At 37.6% G+C, this 25,291-nt stretch overlaps 2 protein-coding genes across 3 annotated transcripts in view; one reads left to right on the top strand and one right to left on the bottom strand.

Annotated features, from left to right (window-relative positions):
• The first annotated feature begins 1,694 nt into the window (after positions 1-1,694).
• Positions 1,695-11,113, top strand: pcolce2a (procollagen C-endopeptidase enhancer 2a). Its single transcript, XM_079378389.1, has 9 exons — positions 1,695-1,956; positions 2,273-2,381; positions 3,387-3,642; positions 3,940-4,064; positions 4,190-4,326; positions 5,489-5,655; positions 5,985-6,068; positions 8,673-8,840; positions 10,397-11,113. The coding sequence occupies exons 1-9, from the start codon at positions 1,886-1,888 to the stop codon at positions 10,525-10,527; spliced, it is 1,248 nt and encodes a 415-aa protein (XP_079234515.1). The 5' UTR covers positions 1,695-1,885; the 3' UTR covers positions 10,528-11,113.
• Positions 11,114-12,156: 1,043 nt separating this feature from the next.
• pls1 (plastin 1 (I isoform)) overlaps positions 12,157-25,291 on the bottom strand; it is a 28,171-nt gene continuing 15,036 nt past the window's right edge. For both annotated transcript variants that reach the window (XM_079379881.1, XM_079379882.1), the window contains exons 7-16: positions 24,480-24,645; positions 24,178-24,320; positions 22,992-23,087; positions 19,260-19,452; positions 14,888-14,966; positions 14,485-14,599; positions 13,991-14,124; positions 13,657-13,780; positions 13,434-13,558; positions 12,157-13,322 (exon numbers count right to left, since the gene is read on the bottom strand). In XM_079379881.1, coding sequence (XP_079236007.1) covers positions 13,184-13,322; positions 13,434-13,558; positions 13,657-13,780; positions 13,991-14,124; positions 14,485-14,599; positions 14,888-14,966; positions 19,260-19,452; positions 22,992-23,087; positions 24,178-24,320; positions 24,480-24,645 — 1,314 coding nt within the window. In that variant the 3' untranslated portion in view covers positions 12,157-13,183. The remainder of the gene's footprint in view (positions 13,323-13,433; positions 13,559-13,656; positions 13,781-13,990; positions 14,125-14,484; positions 14,600-14,887; positions 14,967-19,259; positions 19,453-22,991; positions 23,088-24,177; positions 24,321-24,479; positions 24,646-25,291) is intronic.

The raw sequence follows: 25,291 nt of genomic DNA, 5'->3' as shown, positions 1-25,291 counted from the left end.
CTTCTTTCAAAGGTAGAGAGCATGGTGAAAGGTTCCCGCTGCCCGCTCTGATTCCTGTCAGTTTCGACGTCGATTCCCCTTTGCACGTAATACCTGTACTGGAGTCATTAGATGCTAATTTACACTTGAGTAAACATTACTAGGTCAGTTCGTTCCCTTAGGCCAACAGTTTGCATTAATGAATTATATGTCACCCACTTGGCTGTATGGTCACATCTCATTCCATTAAACCCGATATTAATCCACAGAATGGCTACAGCCCAAATGGAAGCCCTTGTCTGTGGTGCCAGAGGCCGATTCAATGGTGGTGCCAGGGCTCAGAGAAAAGTACAATAAATAAAGCCTTAAGTGCATCGTAAAAATCACTTATCCTCATTTTGCGGTGGGCCAAGTTATGCCTGAGGGCAATCAACAAACATTTGGTCTGCAGGAAATTGCTCAAATCTGTATGTAATATTCAGAGTAAAGCAAGAATTCCTCCCACATGTTGCTCTCTGATAAGGGTTGTTGTCTTTCCGAGAAGGATGCACGCTGTGCCTTGCGATTCAATCTGTTCAGAATTAGAAGAGCACATGGGATAGAAAAATAATAAATGAGATCTTTTTTAATATCTTAATAGGTTCTCCTAGACGACAAAGAGATTAATTGGAAAGCAAATGGAGACTTCTGAGAAGGAATTTCTTTGGAGAAAAAGATGCCAGTATTATCACGTGACTCCAATAAGAATCTTTCAGAAGAGATCCCAACACTGCAAACTTTGATACAAGATCTATACAAGATATACATTTATACTCCTATAGTTTGTTAGCGATTGTATCATGTGCTTATTTTTTTATTACTTGTAAAATCATTAATATGTAAATGAAACTAAAATGAGAACTCATCTCCTGAGCTATGAAAGGGCAACTGTGGAGCAATAAAGTTTTCCTCTGGGCTCATAAAACTTAAAAACATAATAACATTTAGTTGTATTGCATCTACTGGTAACACCGTGTTCATGTTACTTAGATTTTCTTTTATGAGAGAAATGCGAAACTTTGACTGCTTTTGCAATTTCAGTGATTTCCAACCCATGCTAGGTTTGCTTCATACAGTATATGATAGGTCAGTAATCAATAAATTTTTACGATATCCAATCAGGAACAAATCAAAAACTGCAGACCTAACAAGTGAGAACAAATGCACCAGATAAACAGCTGAAATATGTTGAGAGACTGGCCAGGGGGCTCTTTAATAAGGTCAGTTTGATCTTTAATTAATTTCTGATTAATCTGACTAGTCTCCATTTATATATTATTTACTATTTATTGGTCTAAATTGAGGTGCTGTTCACAAATTATAATTATTACATGACGTAGATTGGCCATATTAAAATACTACACAAGTAAATACGCTTCAAGTTTGATCAAATCTTGTGCAAGGTAGACATCTAGTGGTGTTCCATCAGCGTAAAGTAAAATGAAGTAAATCAGAGTACTTTCAAAGTATATTATTATTTAAAAAAACAAAAAAACTATTGCATACTGAGGAAAAGTCGCATTACACACATGAAGTACTAAATATTTTGTGCAAAACACATTTGAATCCCTGATATTAAACTGCATATAGGCTATATTTGCATTATCTAAACGAGTTTAATCGCATTTAGGTTCCTAATAAAAGAAACAGCAGCAGTTCTACTTAACTACCTCCACAATACTTCAGACGTGAATGTGACACGAGTTGCCTTCACTTACAGGGTTTTAGGGAAACTGCTCCCTGCAGCTCCTGCAGAACAAACAGCACATTCATAGGCAGCACTCAGTCAGTCAGCAGTATAATATCTCTGGAGAATTTACTTCTCTTTCTCTCTGAATGTCACATTTGTTCAAACGCGCCTCATACAATGAGGATTATAATCTGGATCATCGCGAGCACTTTCCTGTTCAGCGTCATTTTTACGCAACGACATCGAAGGTAAGTTCCTAAATAAATATTTATATTTAGAGCCCTGTATCATGCTCCATAAAGCATTTAAATGATAGTTTTTACGAATGGAGAATACAATGAATCCGGTTTATTATAACATTATACATAGTTCCTGTAGCGTAGCCTGATATAGTATTGTTTGCTAATTTATTCCAACAGTAAATCAAAGCATATTATGTTGTTCATTAATATGAACTAGTTGTAAAGGTGCGCATAATTAGAGTAATACGAGCACTAAAATCCTGGTGAAGTCCTGTTGAGTTCCAAACTAAATTATGTGCTTTCCCATGTGTCCCCGTTGTAGACCAGTTTTTACATGTGGAGGGAACTTTACTGGAGACACAGGACTGATTGGGAGTCAGGGGTATCCCGGTGTCTACCCACCCAACAACAAATGTGTGTGGAGAATTACTGTAAGGACACATGTGTGGGAGATATCAGTCTATAAATGGCCTTTCTGTCTTTTTCCTTCTCTCTCTCTCTCTCTCTCTCAAATAAATAAGCTTAGTAATTATTAGCTGTTGCAATACAAGTGTTTTTTTTTCTTCTTCACACTGTTAGGGTGTTGCTAGGTATTTGTGGATTGGTCTGGGTGGTTGCTTACTGCCTAAAGCCTCTGTTTTGGTCCATATTCTGGGCTTCTTCAATGTAATGCTATATAATTTTTGGCTGTTTTATCATTTAACAGGCATGTTATTCTTTTTGCTTAAAAAAGTAACAGCACACACTGGCAGCACACTTCAACAAGCAACACGATTTGAAGTATCATTCATGTCCGTAGCACAAATGTACTGGATTTGTTACTCACTAGCACTATTAATGAATTAGATTATTTATTTTATTTTATTATTATTGTTATTTTTTTTTATTAGCTGTGACCTAATAAGATTTTTTTGGATACTAATTTGGATACTAAAATGCAAAAAAAGTTCTGAAGTGGCATTTAGGTATCTTTACACAGACTGATTAAAGCTGCTCAGAGGTGGCATACATGCATTAATACAGCAATGATAACCATATACTTTGATATTAGGTGCTAAGGTGAGTCAGAGCTGGCATTATTTAGTCAGGCTTTGGTGGCATTATGTCTTTATGTCTTTTGAGCAATTTTAAGTCATCTTTACACAGCATAGTTAAGGCTACTCTGTGACTTAATTCTCTGACCTGTCTCAGCCCCTTGTATCAGTTGTATTTGTAATTCAGCTCTGAGCAGCATTGAACAGTCTGTGTAAAGACACCTAACCCCCACTTCAGAAGCACCTCTGTGCCACATGTGCAGTTTAAATTCAAATATAGAAAGCTATGTAGATATTCATGCTAAAAAGTCATTCTTTACTCTTCTCAATCTAATCTCACAATAATCTAATCTTTACATTTTTATATTTGTTATGAGACTCTTTTCAATTAACCATCTTCAGGTTCCTCAAGGGAAGGTTGTCTCCCTCTTGTTCAGAGCTCTGGATCTTGAGAGTGATAGTCTTTGCAGATATGACTTTGTTGATGTATACGATGGCCACATCAATGGGCAGCGTCTCGGCCGCTTCTGTGGTACCGCCAAACCCAGAGCGCTGGTCACCAATGGAAACAAGATGCAAGTGGTCATGGTGTCAGATGCCAACACAGCTGGGAGTGGTTTCCTTGCTGTATACTCAACGATTCGCCCAAATGAAAGAGGTAACGAGACTACCAACTCATTACCATCCAAATATAGAACCTGGCCCTTCCCTGTTATTTAAATTCAGCTTGACTGTGCTTTATTTTACTCATCGGGTCATTTGAATCCTCTGAAAACTAGGGTATAGAGTCTGTTTAGTGCGCTGTAAATATACACTTACATTTCTGGAAATTATTTTAAAATTCAGCACTACAGACCTCAGTATTTTAAATAAATGTCCCAAAATGCCCCATTTTGACTCAAATCTGTATTTTTTCTATGTCATCCAAATAATATCTAATGATTGTTCATGGCAGGTGACCGGTATTGTGGGGGACTTTTAGACAAACCCTCCGGGACGATAAAGACCCCTAACTGGCCAGATAAAGACTACCCAGCAGGAGTAACGTGTTCTTGGCATATTGTTGCTCCTCAAGACCAGGTGATAATTCATAATTTCTATGCTTTTTAGATCATGTTACAAGTCATGCATCACTGACAGCACCTTGACAGGATGAGTATGAATAGATATCTTATTTAAATTACAAAGTATCTTCTCCCTCTCAGATCATTGAGCTGAAGTTTGAGAAGTTTGACGTGGAGAGAGACAGCTACTGCCGCTATGACCATGTGGCTGTGTTTAATGGTGGAGAAACTAATGAGTCACGGAAGATCGGCAAGTTTTGTGGAGACAGCCCACCCATGTGAGACCCTTAGTCCATCACATAATATGCACCTATACACCATTTACCTCCAGTATTTAGACTGATATGGATTTTTCAATGGTTGATGCAACATTATTGCATTTTGCCTCACTATTTAATACAGAATCTGTGTTGTGAGTGTGTAACAGGTCTACATTGCTGCTCAACAGCTTGGAATATTATTGGAAATATTTTGAATGTTTTGTCTGTCAATGCTGCATTTATTTGATTTATTTAGGACAAAAAAGTAAATATTATTACAATGACTGTTTTCTATTTAAATACATTTACAGTGTAGGTTATTATTTTAATGGTAAGGCTGAATTTACAGCATGATCAGTGTCAAATGATCCTTCAGAAATCATTATAATATGCCGATTCGCTGCTCAAGAAACATTCATTATTATTATAAATGTTGAAAACAGTTGTGTTGCTTAATATTTTTGTGAAAATTGTAATACGATTTAAAAGTCTGGGGTCAGTAAGAGAAAAGGAAGAAAGAAATGATTACTTTTATTCAGCAAGAACACGTCAAATTGAATCAGTGAAATGTATTTAATTACATTAAATTAAAGTGACAGTAAAAACTTTTTAAAATGTTACAAAAGATTTTCATTTCAAGAAAATTAAATTCTAAAAAATGTATCATGATTAAAAAAAAAATAAAAAAAAAATTAAGCAGCAAAACCTGTTTTTGGCACTGATAATAAATAATAATAAAAACCATTATAAATAATTAAGAACCAATAATAATTGATAACTGAGTTAATATCCTGTGACACTAATGACTGCCTAAAAATTCAAATCACAGGAATAAATTTCATTTTACAATATATTCAAATAGAAAACAGTTATTTTGAATTGCAAAAATATCTCAAAATATTTATATTTTCACTGTATTTGTTCTTTTCTTTACTGTATTTTTAATTAAATAAATACAACCTTAGTGACAATGGGAGACTTCTTTCAAAAACAAATTAGAATTGTGCCAAAACGGTAGAAGTCCAATCAGTCAATGCAGACACTCTTCTTTCCGGTACACCTCCAAAGCATTTTATGATTAATAAAGTGTGTCCACATGGTCGATAAAGCTTTGTTTTTCAGAGATACTTTGAAGGATATATGGTAATTTCAAACATTATTTATTTATTTTGTCTCGTAGGCCAATTTATTCTGATGGCAATCATCTCTTCATCATGTTCCTGTCAGACCTGAGTCTAACTGCGGATGGATTCATCGGCCATTACCGCTTTAAATCACGTAGTCTCAGCACAGCCAGCAGCCCTCTCACCCCTGTGAGCACTATCCCACCCACCACACCGCCCGCAGGTCAGTCCAAAGCCCACTTTCCAGAAGGTTTCATTTCAAATGAAAAATGCAAGTAGCGGCACGGTGTAAAACTGCTGTACATTATGGGAATAAACGTGTGTAGGTAATGACATTGGAATGTATTGAAGATTTATTATGTTTGGTTCATATGGAACGCATTAGTTCGGTCACATGGGAAGACTAATGTGCTTCTATTTTGTAACTAAAGTGGTTTAACAGAAATAAATGTATGTGACTTTCGCTGTGTTTTATACTCCATTTTAGTGTATAAGGACATTCTGTAGCTGGGCGTTATTAAAGCTAAACTTTCCACTGTCTTTTCCAAAAAGCCCTTACATATTCAGAAGGTCTATGCAAGCAGAAATGCAAAAGGACTGGAACAATTGAAAGCCATTACTGCTCTAGTAACTTTGGTAAGTGGCCATTGTTTGGTTTAAATGTGTTTTTGCTTTCTGCAAACCCAAATAAATTTCTTTGAAATTCCAGCTTCAGGCACTTTTGCACACATTCAGGGCTTTTACAAAGGCATTAAACAAATTAGTCTTGTTTAGTTATGAAGTATCATTTTCTTAAAAAAAAAATATGTACTACTTTTTATCAAAATTACATTTGAGGAAAAATACTCTACCGGTGACATTTTTGAAATAATTCAGATTTTTGAAAAAAATGTTTTTGAAAGAAGTCTTTTATGCTGGCCAGGACTGCATTTATTTGATATAAATACAAAAATACAGTAAACATTTGAACAAGTCTTTTTGAACATATTTAAAAATGTAATGTTTTCCTGTGATGCAAATCTATATTTCAGCAGCCATTACTCCAGTTTTCAGTGACACACGATCCTTCAAAAATCATTTTAATAGACGGATTTGGTGCTAAAGCTTCATTTCTTATTATTTTCAATGTTGAAATAACTTTTTGCTGCTTAATATTCTTGCGGAAACTGTGATATACCATTCAAAATTTTGAGGTAAATATCATTTTTAAAAAGAAATAAATTTATACTTTTATTCAGTAAGGATGATTTGAATTGATCAAAAGTGACAGTAAAGACTTTTTTTATTTCATAAATACTGTTCTTTGAAAAATGTAACATTGACAATATAAAAAAAAACATTATTGACTGATTACCAATAATAACTGAGCACCAAATCAGCATATGTAAAACTGAAGACTGGAGTAATGATGCTGAAACTCTTACACTCTGCATCACAGGAGTAAATATATTTTAAATTGTAAAATAAATGCAGCCTTGGTGAGCATAAAAACATCAAAAACAAAAGAAATTGCAATTATTTTAAATGTTTGACCGGTAGTGTATTGGTATCACTTTATAATAACTGTATATAATAAAATAATTTGTAATTAGCAAACAAGTTGCTTAAAAAACAATAGTTGATACATTCAAATATGTGACCCTGGAGCACAAAACCAGTCATAAGTAGTAGTACGGGTATATTTGTAGCAACAGCCAACAATACATTGTATGGGTCAAAATGATCGATTTTTCTTTTATGCCAAAAATCATTAGAATATTAATTAAAGAGGTCATCGGATGGCCATTTTCCACAAGTTGATATGATTCTTTAGGGTCTTAATGAAAAGTCTGTAACATGGTTTGGTTAAAATTTCTCAATGTTTTGTAAAACAACACAGTTTTTACCCTGTCAAAAACAGCTCTGTCTACAGCAAGCTATTTTATTGCATGTCGCTTTAAATGCAAATGAGCTCTGCTGACCCCACCCCTCCCTTCCGAACCGCTCTCTGAGAGACGGTAAACTTTAGCCGCATTCATCATAAACTTGGTAACTAGGACATTATTAGGAAAGGCGATTTGCAAAGATTCATTAAAAAACCTTACACTCATTCTTCTGGAGGTGAAGCTGGTTCACGAATGATTTGTGCGAACATAGACGCATTCCCTTCCCAAACAAACATAATCCTCTGCGTCTTCAGCGGCTCAGATGTCGGGAGTAAATGACGACTGCTATGTTCATTATTACATCCAACAACAGAACACATCGATCGCTTATAGGAGCAATTCTTGTGTACATCCGCTCTGGCGTCGAAGCAATGGCAGACGACAGCTCACTCAGGGTGGGTCTAAGGTAAGACACCAGTCCAGTCTGTGCTAAAACGCTAGTGTCAATCAAACAATCGTGGGAGGGGCCTGGGTCTGCATGATGTCACACAGACAGGCATCAGAGATCGGCTCGAGTTGAGAAAGGGGAAATGATTTAACGAGATTAAAAATAAAAACACTGGGTGAATCTTTATCATTATAAGGTGGTCGGTTACACACACTGCCAACACATTTCAGTTCAAACAGCTTGTTAAAGTGCATGTCGCATCCGATGACCCCTTTAAAGGTCATGTTCCATGAAGATATTTTGTAAATTTCCTACCGTAAATATATCAAAACATAATTTTTGATTAGTAATATGACTTAATTTGGACAACTTTAAATGTGATTTTCTCAATATTTAGATTTTTTGCACCCTCAGATTCTAGATTTTCGCGAACAGTTGTATCTCGGCCAAATCTTGTCCTATCCTGACAAACCATACATCAATGGGAAGCATATTTAATCGGCTTTCATATGATGTATAAATCTCAATTAAAAAAAAAATTGACCCTTATGACTGGTTTTGTGGTGCAGGGTCACATATGAATACATTTGAGAATATAATATTTTAAAGTTTCAAGAGATATAACACCAAAAAGTGATGTAAACCCAATTCTATTCACAGAAATAATGCATTATGCTGGTTTTAAAAGTTAACTAAACCTCTCGGTCTCCGTCTCTGTTTTAATAATGCTTATAGATGGAAAATGTGTTCAGGCCGATACTGAGACTCAGCTATTTTTTTTAATTGCAGTGGCAGTAAAGCTGCTGAGCACAGTAAAAATGGCAGCACGCATAGCAGAACTATACCTACTTTATACATTACCATGCACACGCGTTTTATGCAATTGTTCAACGACGAAAGCATGATTTGTCTTTTTTTCCCTCACAGTGATTACTGCCACCCTTATCTCAGCAGCCATGAGGGAACACAGCGTCCTCGCCACTTTCTCCATCCTGCACCTTTATAAGGAAGGAAGTTTAGCCATCCAACAGGCTGGGAAGACCATGAGCACCAAAGTCACGGTCCTCTGTAAAAAATGCCCTCTGGTCAGAAGAGGCGAGTATCTACACTGACCTTGATCTACAGAACTTCCAACCTTAATCATTTTAATTGAAACCATCACAGCCTAAACTAACGCTTGGCGAGACCAGCAGATGTTTAGGGTTGATTGAGGTGGATTTTGGAAGGTGATAGTTTGCAAATTTCGAGCTCCCCCAAAGTCCTTTGGCTCCATTTGTGGTGTTGAGATATTTCAGGCAGGATATGCCATTTCAGCGTCACGGTGTGTAACTTAAGCTCGCTCAGGAGAGAGTCTCAGTTGGTTTCTTTGAATCACGGAGAGCTAGAATAATAGTTCTCTTCAACCACATGGATGGTATGTGACTTTATTGTGCCATGCTTTACCTCAGCTCATTTAGTGTCGAAATATTAAGCCACTGCTCGGAAACTCTGCAAAGCAACTGTTTTGTTTTGTGGGAAATTTCTAGAAATGTGCCATAGAGGAATGTGTGTTGAAATATGCAGGAATAGTTTTTGGCAGTTCAGAGGAACAGTTTAACATGAATCATTTGTAGTGGAACTTTTGTCAAGATGAAAAGCAAGGGATTAAACAAAATATGATATGCTTTGCCTCACGTTATACGAAGGCAATATCACATGAGCAAAGGTGTGTTATGAGCTGTGTTAAAATAATAATTGTACTTAAAAAGCATACAATTTCATGACTGTTTCTTAACATTCAGTACACTTTTAATGTCAAAATTACTTTAAAGTACATTTTAAATCTTTAAGTTTAATTACCTTTGTCATGCTTTAAAGATATAAACTTATTTTGATGTGTTTATGAACATAAAGCACAATCGTAAATTTATCTGTAATTTGATATGATATTTAATAGTAATATATTTTTAAATGTACTAAATTGCAACTTCATCATTACTATTACATATTGCAAATACATTTAATTACACAACATACAAGATCCAATAGGAATGACATTAAAATATATTTTAGTTTACCATAAATGCTTGTCAGTATATTCAGCAGTACACTCTTACCATATTTCATAACCATATATCTAACTATATTTTCATATAAATTTAATATTAAAAAAATATATATATATATATATGCTAAAGTACTTTTTCACAAGGGTGGGCTATTTCTAACATGTTATTGGAGTAACAGATTATGTAGCATGATTGTGATACAGCTTTTATACAATAGTTCAAAAAATAAGAACTTAAAGAGATATTTCACCCAAAAACTCACCCTCATGTTGTCCTGTATGAATGTCTTTCTTTTGCTGAACACAAAAAAGTGTTATTTTGGTAACCAGCATTCTTCAAAATATCTTCTACGTTCAACAGAAGAAAGAAACTCATACAGGTTTGGTACAGCTTGAGTTTTACCAGAAGTTGATAGAAGTTTCATTTTTGGGTGAACTTTCACTTTAATATTAAGCAATGCACAGTTAAGACAACATTTCCTTTTTTTTTTTTTTTGCTTTTCCAGCAAATATAGTTCCAAACAAAGTCTAAGCAGAACCACTGAAACATTGAGCAACATATGAAACTGGCATTTAATTAATTCAGTCATATGTTTGGTTTCAGGGCTTAACTACATTGTCATGGGACAGACCGATGAACAGGGACAAGGTGTTGTGTCTCCTCATAACTTTGTGATGGCCTTCAAAACCAAGAAGCAACGGGATCTGGGAGTGCTGAAGAATATACGCTGCTGATGTGCAAAGGTCACCTATATCACTTCTATGACTTCTGTGATTCACTTGATGTACATGCCTTTGATAACATTCATACTTGAAGGACTCTATTAGTGGTCTAATTGGTTTCATATTTTTGAAGCACATTTACTCCAATAGAGAACATTTATAAAATCTTTAGTTTGTATATTTGTTTTTTTTAATGTTGAGGATCATTTATTGTGTTTGAACCACATGAATCAACGATTCCCTCACATTCAGTTCAGCTGAAGAGCTGAACTGTAGCAGAGCTTTCTAGAAAGCCTGTATATAAATGAAAGCACTGGCTACAACACAAACTCTGTCATTTGCAGTAGCTGCGGGGTGGTGACATTTACGTTCCAGGAGATCTGGACATGCTGGCCTTTGAATCTGACATTTATCTAATCTATCTAGTGTTGTAATGAGTGAACGGAGATTGAAGATGACAAAATGAAATGTTGTCAAAATGAAGTGCACTGTAAAATTGGTATCATGTCAGCTGGGGTTACTGCAAAAAGATCCCCAGTCGTTCCTGTTATTTGAACTCTGAAACCATTAAAAAAAAGAAAGCTTCTCTTGTAATTCCGGGAAACATTTGTATTAAAGAATATAGTCGTTTTTTCCCCATAAAATTTTTGATTTATAACTGGATTATTCAAATTATGGCAAGGAAAATAGGATGGAAATGAAAGCTACATTTAACAATTGCTTATTGAGTATTTGAGGGGATCAGCTTAATTCTGATCATTTTTAATCAGCTTTTGATATGTTGATATTATCAAATGAAAGAATACCATCAAATCTATTGCTATTACTTCTAATATATATATATATATATATATATATATATATATATATGTGACAAACATGCATTTTTTTTTTTTTTTACCATGCAATAGCTTTGAATCATTTTCTACTTTGGTATTTAAACTGGACTATTAGTATTGGAACTGGGCAGCAAATTCATTTAAATACTGAGATCTGCTAGTGTTTCTCTACAGTAATATGATGCAGTAGAGAGAATGAGGCACATTGTTAAGTGAATCCACTGTGCCCAGAGGGGCCTTCCAGTATTCTCTTGGGTGAAATCGAGCATAGCTTTACGTGAAGGTACAATTGTCAAAGGGGAACACTCAGCTCGGCTGAAATTATCCCAGAAACTCAAACACATCTGGAATTCCACTGAGAGACTCTCTCGAGGAGAGCTGGACTCACTCGACAGTGGCAGGGATGAATGTAAATAGGAGGCAGAGTCCAGGAAAGGGTTTGCTTTTATAAATACATTTCTGGCCACTGTTAAATGATGTGGATGCTGGTTTAATTACTATTTCTGTCTATTTGGAGGGCTGAAACGGCTTGAAAAGATTTTGGCATTTGTTCTGCTTTCGACTCGCATTTCACTTTACAATATCCTCCTCTGGATTACAACGCCCTTCCCTGAATGAGCAAATATTGTTTAGACTGGCATCCAAAATGTGGGTCTGTAAGCCAAAACAGGTTGCCAGCTGCATCTAAGCCTGATTAAATAACAAACTGAATGAATATGCAGATATCTACATAGCTCAAATATTTCTTGTGGCCACCTTTATTTACGTAATGTAAAAATATCCAACTATTTACAATCTGGCTCAACTGAAAGAATCATTTTAATGAGTCAATGAATAAATCAAAACAATTATTCACAATTATTAAGGAATAGTTCATTCAAAAATCTAGATTTCCTTGAGATTCTGTCTTCCGCGGGCCTTCCAATATGTAGATGAGTTTATGTCTTCATCAGAATAGATTTGGAGAAATTTAGTATTATATCATCAATTAATTATCTGCAGTAAATGGGTGCCGTCAGAATGAGAGTGCAAACAACTGATAAATGCATCACAATAATCCACAAGCAATCCACTAACTTTAAACAAGTTAGTTTGTACTAAACAAATCCATCAAGATATTTTTTTAACTTGAAACCATAAATATGCTCTAATGCTGTTTTCGTCAGTGAAAAATTTATCTTGTCTGAATCGGGAGAGAAATATGCACATATCTGTTTACAAGCAAAAACAGCCCAAAACAGTTGTAAATAAATATGCCAGTGGATTTTGATGTGAGAGGACAACAGGAGATGGACTTTGTCACTTTTTTACAGCATTATTATGGATTATGGACATGCATTTTGGCCAGAAGTGACAGATTAAAGTTAAAAACATCTTAATAACGGATTTGTTTCTTACAAACATGCAGCTTTTCACTTCACTAGACATTAACTGGTAGACTGGAGTGATGTGGATTACTTGTAGATTACTGTGGTGTTTTTATCAGCTGTTGGGACTCTCATTCTGACGGCCCCCATTCACTGCAGAGGATCCATTGGTGAGAAAGCGATGTGATGCCCTTTTTCATTTTTGGGTGAACTGTTCCTTTAAGAAAATATCATCAACTTTTAATAATCTACATGTAGCATATTAGCTAGGAGAAATGAAATGGTTAGTGAAATGTAATTAATAGGAGGTCAGTTAATCAAAGATGAAATATTCATAAAGAAATATAAAACAAAACAAAAACAAATGCATGAAAGTATTGGCGAATGAGGCAGAGGGGAAGTCAGAAGAAGAAAAAGTGCAAAGTGAGGGTTGTGTTTTCTGACAGTGACCTTCAAGAAAGGTCAGCCATTTACTTTCTTCAAGCTTCTTCCCATAAGGCATGCAAACACCGTCATCACCATCTTGGGGTTGACCTCCACAAGGTCATCGGGCAGGGCGTAAACCCTGACTCCGATTTTTCGCGCCACTGAGATTGCATATCTGCGAGTGGGAAGCAGAGATACGGATAAGGTTGCCGGTGGCGAGACAACAGGCAATTTGGAGTCAGATGTGTATCAGGGTAATTTATGAGGAGCCGTGGGGGGAACCTACTTTGCATTGTTTAGCTTGTCCTCTGGCGTCAGCTCTCCGGTCTTCACCATCTCGTATTTGATGGCTTTGGGCATGATGGTGTCGATCAGATCAATCACTGGCAGACTAGTGCTGATTGATTTATCCTGAAATCATACATTACATAGAAGGTTTAAGCGAAAAAAAAAAAAATTAAACTTAAGCGTGTTTGATATTGAATTCATTGATAGTGAATGGGAGTCACCTTGAAACTGTTAATATACGAGTCTTTTTGGCCTTGTTTCAAAGTGTTGTTCACCCAGTCGATAATAACTTGGTCACTGACTTTTTCCCCATCACCAATGTCAGACAGAACCTTCAGTGTGTACCTGCATGAGTTATTCATTGAACAGACAAAATATAAGAATAAAGGTGTATCCTAAAAGAAACACTTGGTGGGGAGTAAGCAGGTAGAAAAAAATGCATTAGATTAATACAAATTCATGTGCATTTTCCACAAATTCGGCAAAATGTAAAACAGTTGCAAATGCCAATTGTCATGAGATTGTGTTGAAAGCTATACTGTAAAAATAAAGTACCTCCTCATTAGCTGCCAGACCAATGCAAGGGTGTGCATGGAGCTTCCATCATTGATATTCTCACCACCGATTCCTACTAAGGAAAACTTTGCTTCCTTTTTGCCCAGTGCGACCGCATAATTACAATTCTCAAGCTACAAAACAAACATATGTCAACCAAATTAACATGACATGTATAATTCAACCCTAACAACTGCAGGTCTCCATACATAAATAGAATTTTTGATGAATAAAGCGTGCATTTTGCATTCTAAACGCAACTAGCCGGTACCCTGAGGCAGCTGTGGAAATCATTTCAGCAGGGACACAAATTCAACATGTTGCAATACAGCCGTATTTAATTTTCTGTCAGAAACAAACATATTTTTGACCGATTATTAATGTGATGTAAAAAATAAATAAATAAATCTGACTGGAATGTGAGCCAGTTGTTGAACTCATTCAGTAACTTCTTGTACTTTTTTTTTCAACTCAAATATAAAACCAATACAAACCTTCTTCATGTTGGATCCCAGTACTGGATAGGGAGGTTTATTGACTCTAGTCCAGTTAACAAGAACCTGGATTCTCTCATACAGCTGAAGAATGATGAGACCATCGTGCAGATCACTGGAGAAGAAGATGGTAATGATGAACTTCACTCTTTTGGTTATAATGTGCACAAGTAAAGACAATGAATCAATATGAGTTGTGTTTAAAGGTGCAGGCCACCACTGATTTGTCAGGAAGTTTCATATAAAATAAAATAAAAGTCTTATTTGTTATGATTTTCAATTTTTTGTTCCCTATTGGTTTATATTGTTTTTAGCTTTTGATTCCAGGGCCAAGATTAGTCCTTATGTTTCAGTAGTATAAAACTACGGCATTACTGTAAGCTAAAACAAGCGGCTGTGTTACCTGTACAGGTGATTGACATGTGGAGTAACTCCCAGAGAATTCATCCAGTTTCTGAATGTCCTGTTCTCTCGCGTTTCCCCTGTAGTCAAAGACATAACACTGTGTTACATCTGGTATTCATTTGGAAGATTATTAGGTACTTTATATGTATTTAATTATTTTTAATATCTTGACTATTTTAATTGGATGTCCGTGTTTATACCGTATCACATAATAAGAACAAACTGTCCACCCTGGCTGTTTTTGCTGCTGTACCTTTATGATTTCTATATATATAGACTTGACAGATTAACATTGATATATTGTTTTTTAGTTGTTTTCATTAAAGTGAACTAGGGAGAAAGCTAAATCTAAAAAAGCTACAGCGAAAAACCTGTTTCTCGTGATATACTCCTGGTAAATAAACTTTTAATAAAGCACTTTAAATCTGAATAATAACTTGATTATATGATAATAGTCTGTTGCATAATTCTGAGCTAAATATTCTCTTAGTTTGCACAATAGACCTTTGTCATTATTAACAACAAAACCAGGCTGCAGACTGAATAAACAGTGTTATGAATGGAGCCAAGGGCATGTTGGTAAAATAATCATTTATCTCTCTTTGCAATGTAAATGGGAAAAAAGGCAGTTAAGCGGGTTCTGGCTAATCTACTTATGTGTAGGCTTGATGACATAGACTACTGTATTTAAGGAGACAGAATGAAGAAGAAAAAGGAAGAATCAGATCTAGAGGACAGAAGAGAGATAAACAGACAGTGAGATGAACCCAGTCACCCCTAATTACTGATGTGACCCTCTAACACACGTGCAGTACAGCCACAGCACGCTCCCTGCTGCTCACTCAGAACACTGCACGCGCTTTAACTCTCCAATAAAACACAGTAAAAACAGGAAACGTCTTCAGAAAGTGCAAGAAAATCTTCATAAGATCAGTCCAGTAATTATATATTCATAGATATAACCTGTAACGGAATATTTTGAAACCTTACCTATTACCTCACTTTAAGTCACTTTACATTTGAATGTTTCCTATTTGTTATCAGGTTTTACGAATTACACTTGGGTTGTAAAGAGGAACTACAACTTTTGACTTCTTCATCTTATGTAACTTTGACAACTTCTTATTTGACTTCTTCAGCTTCTTTGACTTCTTTATCTTATTTAACTTTTCTTTGTCGACTTCTTATTCAACATCAGCTTCTTTACTTAATCATATTAACTTAATAGTAATAATAATAATGGTTTTCTACACATAGATAATTTTATAAGAAAAACATATGCTCAAAAATATCCAATAACCAACAACTAACTAACTAACTAACTGACTAACTGTAACGTGTCAGTTTTGGTTTTGTTCTGTATACCATATTTGGTTCTTCCTGTTTTAGTTTGTGTCCTAGTTTTTGTTAATTAATGATCGTCATCACCTGTGTTTAATTAATTACCTTGTTTCCTTGTTTGCTACTCTCCCTTTATAAGTCCTCAGTTTTGCCATTATGTTTGTCCGATCTTGAGTTAACATATTGTCTAAGTGAGTTGATGCTGTTTATTAAAGACTACTCTTTTTGTTTACTCTTTCGTCGTGCGCCTTTGTCTACAACCACTGAATTGTTACAGAAGATCGGACCTACACCGAATATGGATGAACGCCTCCAATTCATCACGTTGGCCAACTCCACCAGGGACCCCCTGGACTATATACGAGCATATGTTCCGCTCGCCCTCGCCAGGTCCCTCAAGGGAGAAACCCTAAGGATACTGTTCCTGCTTGGGATCACTTGTCACCAGCGGCTAGAGCTCCCAGACACCTCCGGCCTCAACTGGAGTGAGACAGTCATCAGGGTTCTGGAGAGTCTCCGACCGCTAGCTGGAACTTCGCCCGCGGCGATCTCAAAGTGCCCACGAGCCCTACCCACGGCGAGGATTGTCCCGTCCAGCCCACCTGAGTTCCCGCTGGTCCCGTCCAGCCCACCTGAGTTCCCGCTGGTCCCATCCAGCCCACCTGAGTCTACGCTGGTTCTGCCCAGCTATCCTTCGTCTCCGCTGGTTCCGTCCAGCTCCGCGCTACAAGAGCGCCCCTCTGAATTCGCGCTTTCAGAGCGCCTCCGAGAATCCAGTTCTCAAGCAACGGCCAGGAGTGCCGATCCCGAACCCCGAGCCGGAGCCCTACCCATGGCGAAGAATGTTCCGCCCGCGGCGATGAGGAAACCGCCGCAACCGGCGATGAATTTGGCGGCGATGATGGTCCCGCTGCCCAGGATGGTCCCGTCCAGCCCACCTGAGTTCCCTCTAATGTCTGCTCCTCGCACGTGCCCTCCAGTGCCTGCTCCTCGCCAGTGCCCTCCAGTGCCTGCTCCTCGCCAGTGCCCGCTCCTCGCCAGTGCCCTCAAGTGTCCGCGCCTCCCGAGCGCCCCATTGAATCCGCGCTGCAAGAGCACCCTCAAGTGTCTGCGCTACAAGAGCGCCCTCCTGCGTCTACGCTGGTCCCGTCCAGCTCTCCTTCGTCTCCGCTGGTTCTGTCCAGCTCTGCGCCTCCTGTGCGCCCTCCAGTGTCCGCTCCTCCAGAGCGCCCCCAAGTGCCCGCCCCTCCAGAGCGCCCCCAAGTGCCCGCCCCTCCAGAGCGCCCTCAAGTGCCCGTTCCTACAGAGCGCCCTCAAGTGCAGGCTCCTCCAGAGCGCCCTCAAGTGCCTGCTCCTCCAGAGCGCCCTCATGTGCCCGCTCCTCCAGAGTGCCCCCAAGAGCCCTCTCCTCCTGAGCGTTCCCATGAACCTGCTCCTCCAGTATGGCCGCCAGAGGGGAACGTTCCCAAAAAATTTTTTTTTTTGGGGGGGGGGGGGGCATATAGCCTCAGTCTGTGTGGCCAGGCCAAAGGCCAAGGCCACAAAGCTCCCCGATCCGCCATGGCCTTCCAAACCTCCAGTCCCGCCATGGCCGTCCAAGGACCCTGATCCGCCATGGCCGCCCGAGGACCCTGATCCGCCATGGCCGTCCAAGGACCCCGATCCGCCATGGCGTCCCGAGTCTCCTGATCCACCATGGCATGCCGAGTCTCCTGATCCACCATGGCATGCCGAGTCTCCTGATCCGCCATGGCCTTCTGTGTCTCCAGATCCGCCATGGCATGCCGAGACTCCAGATCCGCCATGGCCTCCCGTGTCTCCTGATCCGCCATGGCATGCCGAGTCTCCAGATCCGCCATGGTCTCTCGAGTCTCCAGATCCGCCCTGGAGGCTTCCCTTGTCTCCTCCCTGTCCTGGTCTGCTCCAGCCTCCAGGGCGCCCACCCCCCCTCCCCGATGTTACGGTGCGGGACGCACCTTCCGGGAGGGGGAGATACTGTAACGTGTCAGTTTTGGTTTTGTTCTGTTTCTACCATAATAGGTTCTTCCTGTTTTAGTTTGTGTCCTAGTTTTTGTTAATTAATGATCGTCATCACCTGTGTTTAATTAATTACCTTGTTTCCTTGTTTGCTACTCTCCCTTTATAAGTCCTCAGTTTTGCCATTATGTTTGTCCGATCTTGTTAGTGAGTTGATGCTGTTTAGTAAAGACTACTCTTTTTGTTTACTCTTTCGTCGTGCGCCTTTGTCTACAACCACTGAATCGTTACACTAACAACAACAACGATAATTTTATGCACAAAGATAATTTTATAAGAAAAACATGCTTAACAATATCATAGGAAACAATCTACTAACTAACTCTCTTTCGGCTTATTCCCTTTTTTATCAGGGGTTGCCACAGCGGATTGATCCTCACTAACTAACTATTATTATTATCATCATCATGATCATCCAGCTATGTGTTAGAAATAACAACAATAATAACAACAACGATAATTTTCTGCACTCAGATAATTTTATAAGAAAAACAGATGCTCAAAAATATCATAGGAAACAATCTACTACTAAGTAATTTTATTATTATTAGTAGTAGTAGTATAATATCCAGCTTTGTGTTAGAAATAATAATAATAATAATTATTATTATTACCAGGCTTTGTGCTAGTAAAAAAAGAAGAATATGTTGGTGGTGAAGATAATACAACCATTATGACAGGCGGATGAATTGCAAAATAAAGATTAAAATATTATGGACTTCTTTTTAAACTTGTATGTTGTTATGAATGTATTATAAGTGCTTTCATGGATGTAGTTGTTTGAGTATGTTTCTTGTTTTGATCATTGGAAATATCTGCTTGGTAATTTAGACAGGATGTGAGCTCAGATGCAGAGCAAAGATAACGCGCCATCCTTCATCACAGGCAGTCAACAAGCTCTCTGAAATGCTAGAGAGCTCCAGACTGCAAACAGAACACCTTTCTTGCATCACATGTTTGGCACATTCACATATAAAAATAATACAACTCACCCTCAATTGTATAATCAATGCCATTACTGGGGGGTTGGTTCAAGGCCGGGTACATGTTGAAAAGATTGGCTACAAAGGCCATGTTGAGCTTATTGTTTCCTGCCACCACATCCTTGGGAGTGACAAACTGTCTGCAGTCCAGACGATCCGCCTGCTTCAGCATCAGCTCTGCTCGCCTTTCATCATCACGCTCCTAAAACAGACAGTTATTAAACCTAAAGAACCAGAGATCTGAAGCACTGCTCTGAAGCAGGTGATTATCTAAAAAACATCTGCCGCTACGTGATGAATGGATGTTCTGTAGCACAGTAATAGGACAATATGAGGGTGTAACGTTACAAACGATACACTTTACACCCACATTCAGTATTCTGAGTCACTTTCTTTGGCCTGAAAAATAAACTGTTTGCATGATTTTTTTCCCCATTCAAAATTATAATTTTTTTGCACAAAATTGAGATACTAGATACTACAATTTTTTTTAATCATGTATAAAATATTACTGAATGTTTAGGTTTTTTTTTGTATATATAGTTTTTTTCTTTCATTTTTATAATTTTTGTTTAATTTTAATTTCAGTCTTAGTTTTAGTTTTTTTAGTATTATTATGATACTAAATGAATATGAGAAATGTTTGGAAACTAATAGAAAAATAAAGTACAATAAAATAAAATTAGTATTTTTTTTTAAGTAAAAAACAACTTTTCTTTATGGTTTTAGTCTTAGTTAATTAAAATAACCAAACAACTTTCTTTTCAAAGGTTTAAATCACTCAAGTCATGCAAGTAATAAGACACATTTGTCAACTCAAATTACAGTTTGCATTGTCTGATGAAAAATTAAGTGGTTCTTGCTTATACAAAACCTGTTGTGGCTGTTATGTGCTTTCAGGGTACTCTAGGTGATTGTTAGGTCATTGAAGTATTTAAAAATTATACTTTTACCAGTTTTAGAGTAAAATTCAATAAGTTATTTTCAAATGTCACTGTCAATAGTAATGAGAATCACCATTGAGAATAACTGATACAGAAGTAAAATATTCAAATGTATTATGATGAGGATTATTGTAGTATTAATGTGGTTAATTGTCATGAAAATAATTCCACATTTTTATTTTCTAAGATTTACAAAATAAAATTTAACATTTTTTACAAATATTTTTATTTATCTTTTTTTTTAAGTAAATTGTGATAATATGTTCTTCATGGTATTTTAGCATATGATTCATGTCTGTAGCCCTAACGATGCATGATAAGTTAATTACATAGGCTTAAGGGTTTCAAAATATAGGGTAACACTTTATTTTAAGGTGTCCTTATCACACATGCAACATGTACTTACCATTATAATAACAATTAATTATGCATAATTACATGCTAAACCTATAATCCAAAACCTAATCCTAACCCTAACCAAATAGTAAGTGCATGTAGTTAATGAAATGTATAATTACACTGTAACAAGGACACCTTAAAAAAAAGTGTAACCAAAACTAGTAACAGTGCAACAGCAACAGTGAATTTTGCCCCAGAATTCGCCTGACCTTAAATATCTCATTCATTTAAAATGACAGGCAACAAAACTACAGTGTGTGCTTATGATAAACAAAAGATGATCATGTGGTGATATGGATGCTATAGTTTGTGTTAGCTATATAGCTAAAGCAGGATTTAAAGATAATAAAGGTAAAGGAAATGCATTTCTATAAGGACCACTATCATCAAAGATGACTGGTGATTTTGGATTGGCGGTATGGTTCTGTTCTGGGCAAACACTCCCTGCCCATGCATGCAGCCTAGCATGGATGAGAGCAGGGAGAGCAGCAGTAACCTGCTGGAGTAAACAGAACAGAACCAACATTAATGAGCAGATATTATTAATGTTCTAAGTGAATTTAATGTAACAACATGATTGAGGATAAAGAGTCTGACTCAACGAGAAATACTGAATGCCAAGTCCTGACTTGGTTGAGAGGAGGAGCTGGGGATGGAGAAGGGTAACTGGCTCCTGAGCAAAGTGATAAGCTGCTGAATAATACTGAATGGACCTTATACACCCACCTAAAGGATTATTAGGAACACCATACTAATACTGTGTTTGACCCCCTTTCGCCTTCAGAACTGCCTTAATTCTACGTGGCATTGATTCAACAAGGTGCTGAAAGCATATTGATAAGATAGCATCTTGCAGTTGATGGAGATTTGTGGGATGCACATCCAGGGCACGAAGCTCCCGTTCCACCACATCCCAAAGATGCTCTATTGGGTTGAGATCTGGTGACTGTGGGGGCCATTTTAGTACAGTGAACTCATTGTCATGTTCAAGAAACCAATTTGAAATGATTTGAGCTTTGTGACATGGTGCATTATCCTGCTGGAAGTAGCCATCAGAGGATGGGTACATGGTGGTCATAAAGGGATGGACATGGTCAGAAACAATGCTCAGGTAGGCCGTGGCATTTAAACGATGCCCAATTGGCACTAAGGGGCCTAAAGTGTGCCAAGAAAACATCCCCCACACCATTACACCACCACCACCAGCCTGCACAGTGGTAACAAGGCATGATGGATCCATGTTCTCATTCTGTTTACGCCAAATTCTGACTCTACCATCTTAATGTCTCAACAGAAATCGAGACTCATCAGACCAGGCAACATTTTTCCAGTCTTCAACCGTCCAATTTTGGTGAGCTCGTGCAAATTGTAGCCTCTTTTTCCTATTTGTAGTGGAGATGAGTGGTACCCGGTGGGGTCTTCTGCTGTTGTAGCCCATCCGCCTCAAGGTTGTGCATGTTGTGGCTTCACAAATGCTTTGCTGCATACCTCGGTTGTAACGAGTGGTTATTTCAGTCAAAGTTGCTCTTCTATCAGCTTGAATCAGTCGGCCCATTCTCCTCTGACCTCTAGCATCAACAAGGCATTTTCGCCCACAGGACTGCCGCATACTGGATGTTTTTCCCTTTTCACACCATTCTTTGTAAACCCTAGAAATGGTTGTGCGTGAAAATCCCAGTAACTGAGCAGATTGTGAAATACTCAGACCGGCCCGTCTGGCACCAACAACCATGCCACGCTCAAAATTGCTTAAATCACCTTTCTTTCCCATTCTGACATTCAGTTTGGAGTTCAGGAGATTGTCTTGACCAGGACCACACCCCTAAATGCATTGAAGCAACTGCCATGTGATTGGTTGATTAGATAATTGCATTAATGAGAAATTGAACAGGTGTTCCTAATAATCCTTTAGGTGAGTGTATAAGGAAGTAGTGATCGGCATAATATTCCTTTAGGTAGACATGAGAGTCACTAACGTGACGTGGTGAAATGTGCAGTGAAATGTTATCTGGACTATGTTGTATTTTGAGGTGTCAAAATCAAAAAGGGTTTCGAAAAATAGTGATAGTGCAATAGTAATCGTGAATTTTTCATCACAAATATTTATAATCTAAAGACTAATAAACCTGCCCAATTCCGATTGACAAAAACAAACCCAACACTCATAACCGCTCTCCCTTCTTAAGGTCCTTGTCTTGTTGTTTTTTGTTCTCATATTTCCCTTGGCTTTGTTTTGGCAGCAATCAGTGTTGGGTATCACAAAGTCGGCCTATTTCTTATCTGCACTACATCATATCATTAAGTGCTGGAGCAAACGCTGACACAGGAAACAAAACAGCATGTCGACTTCCTCAGGAGAAAGGCAAAGGCCGCGGACCAAACATTCAGAATGACTTACATTGAAACCAGACATGTCAATGTCAATCCTCATCTCGTCATCCCCGTCTCCTTTAGGCGAGATCTGATAAAGCAGGTGGAAATATGCCCTGGAGTCCTGAGAGCAAAAAAAGGCTCTGTTTAGTTACATAAGTCAATCTTAACTGACATACAAATGACAGCTCAAAAGATTTGATGTCAAACCAGATCAAAGGCTGGGCTTTTATACTGCCTATAGGCTTTCATATCTAGGCCTGTGATTAATTTACTCAGCATATAACCCATATGGTTTATACCTTAAATATATATTTCCAAAAAATCTATTAACATGTATGTAAATATATATTTCTTAAATCTAAATATATTTATGTTATCCATAATTAAAAAAAAAACAAACATTGTGCATTTACACTGAGCCCCAGCTTCACAGACAGGACTTAGGTTAAGCCAAGATTAGGCCATAGTTCAATTAGGACATTTAAGTAGCTTTTATAAATATGCCTAAAATAAAAACATTACTGGTGTGCATCTTGAGGCAAAACAATGAATCTGACATACTTTTAGATCACTCAAGTGCAAGTTTCTTTCAGTTGAAATAGCATTTCATGCATTTTAGTCTGGGACTAGGCTTAAGCCTTGTCTATGAAACCGGGGGTAAATGTATTTTTCTTAACCCCTGAAGTGCATTTTGTAATATATTTTTGTATCTGAAGGTTTACACAAAATATGTTTTAAATTTTGAAAATATATTACTTTCATGTATGCTATTTGTAATTTATATATTTAGGATATTCACTACTGTTCAACAGTTTGGGGTCTCTTCTGTTCACCAAGGCTGCATTTATAAACACACATATATATATATAGTGTGTGTGTGTGGTAAGCTTTTGTCCAAAGCCTATGTGTGTGTGTGGTAAGCATTTGTCCAAAGCCTAGTTCTAATGGAGTGATGTCAATTTTCAGTAGCAACTGATAATGGTGGTGGTGATGGCGCAGTGGATAAGACACATGCCTTTGGTGTGAGAGACCCGGGTTCGAATCCACTGTGAGACACCAATGTATCCCTGAGCAAGACACTTAACCCCTAGTTGCTCCAGAGGCGTGCAACCTCTGACGTATTTAGCAATTGTAAGTCGCTTTGGATAAAAGCGTCAGCTAAATGAATAAATGTAAATGTAATGACTTCTGTGATGAAGCTTATAAACTACCTTAATATCGTCACTGAAGTTTCTGATTGGTTCCCAGCCAGCAGCTTTGAGGTGATAGTTAACCCATCGCAGCAAAAGGTCCTCGGGGGACATTGACATCAGGTGGTCAAGCTCCTCTGACTCATCCAGCAAAGCAATTAGAGCTACAGAAGCATAAATACACAAACATGTGTTACTCAAACCTTTTATGAGGCGTAAATCAGTCACTCACCTACATGCATACTTTTATTTATTTATGGCAGTAATCAGCACGCCATCGGACAGCACAAACTCAATGTAGGCTATTGGAGCAGAGTAATGACCTTCATTGCGCGAGATTTCAATGTCAGCGAAGAGGCCGATTTTTATGATTTGCCAGAGGAGGCCAAGCACGAGGTGAGGGGTTCCTGCTTTCATGTCCTGAGCATCGATGTTGACCACCGTGCAGCCAATAGCCGATGCAGAGTTAAGAGCCAACACCAGATTCTCCTGTAGAAAACAATAGATAGAACTATTTGTTGTCAAAATATAATGCACACATCTTTTATTGGAAAGATTCTGAAGGCCCATTCACACTATAACTATTGTTAATAACCGTTCTAATTCTGTGAGAATAGTGATGTCCACACCACAACTATAACAGTAACAAAACAAATAAACAGTATTGTTAGAGTCATTTTCAGATTTTTTTTTTTTTTACAGCTAACTAACACCAACAGCCAATAAGTGTCCACCTGACTTTAAAGAGCTAGCGCATTAAAATGACAGATGACTAAACTGCAGCACACATATAATAAACAGAACATTATCGTGTGATGTTATGGATGCTATATATAGATAATGTTATCTATATAGCAGTCATTTTCAGTGTGAATGGGTCTTAAAGATGATGAACATATAGAAAGTGCATTAGGATGAATCTCACAAAACCTGTCAAGAATATGTTAATATATATTTTTTTAAGATATGAAATATATTTCAATATTTTAAATTGAAAAAGTGTACAGAATAAGAAAATATTTTTAGTGTTGTGACATTTTATCACAAATAAACAACTTTTCCTTACAAATTCTCACTGTGGTAATGTAAAAATCTCATTCTTATTCCTGCAATGCAGAAAAATAATATGTATTTG

The sequence above is a fragment of the Barbus barbus genome (assembly GCF_936440315.1).
Source record: "Barbus barbus genome assembly, chromosome: 26".
NCBI lineage: Eukaryota > Metazoa > Chordata > Actinopteri > Cypriniformes > Cyprinidae > Barbus > Barbus barbus.
This window is presented reverse-complemented; position numbering and strand designations above follow the sequence as displayed.

Bases quoted from the DNA above. Each gene is read 5' to 3' on its own strand.
- pcolce2a (XM_079378389.1), top strand. From the start codon at position 1,886: ATGAGGATTATAATCTGGATCATCGCGAGCACTTTCCTGTTCAGCGTC. The intron at 1,957-2,272 runs GTAAGTTCCTAA...TCCCCGTTGTAG, and splicing joins TTTACGCAACGACATCGAAG to ACCAGTTTTTACATGTGGAG. The intron at 4,065-4,189 runs GTGATAATTCAT...TCTCCCTCTCAG, and splicing joins TTGTTGCTCCTCAAGACCAG to ATCATTGAGCTGAAGTTTGA.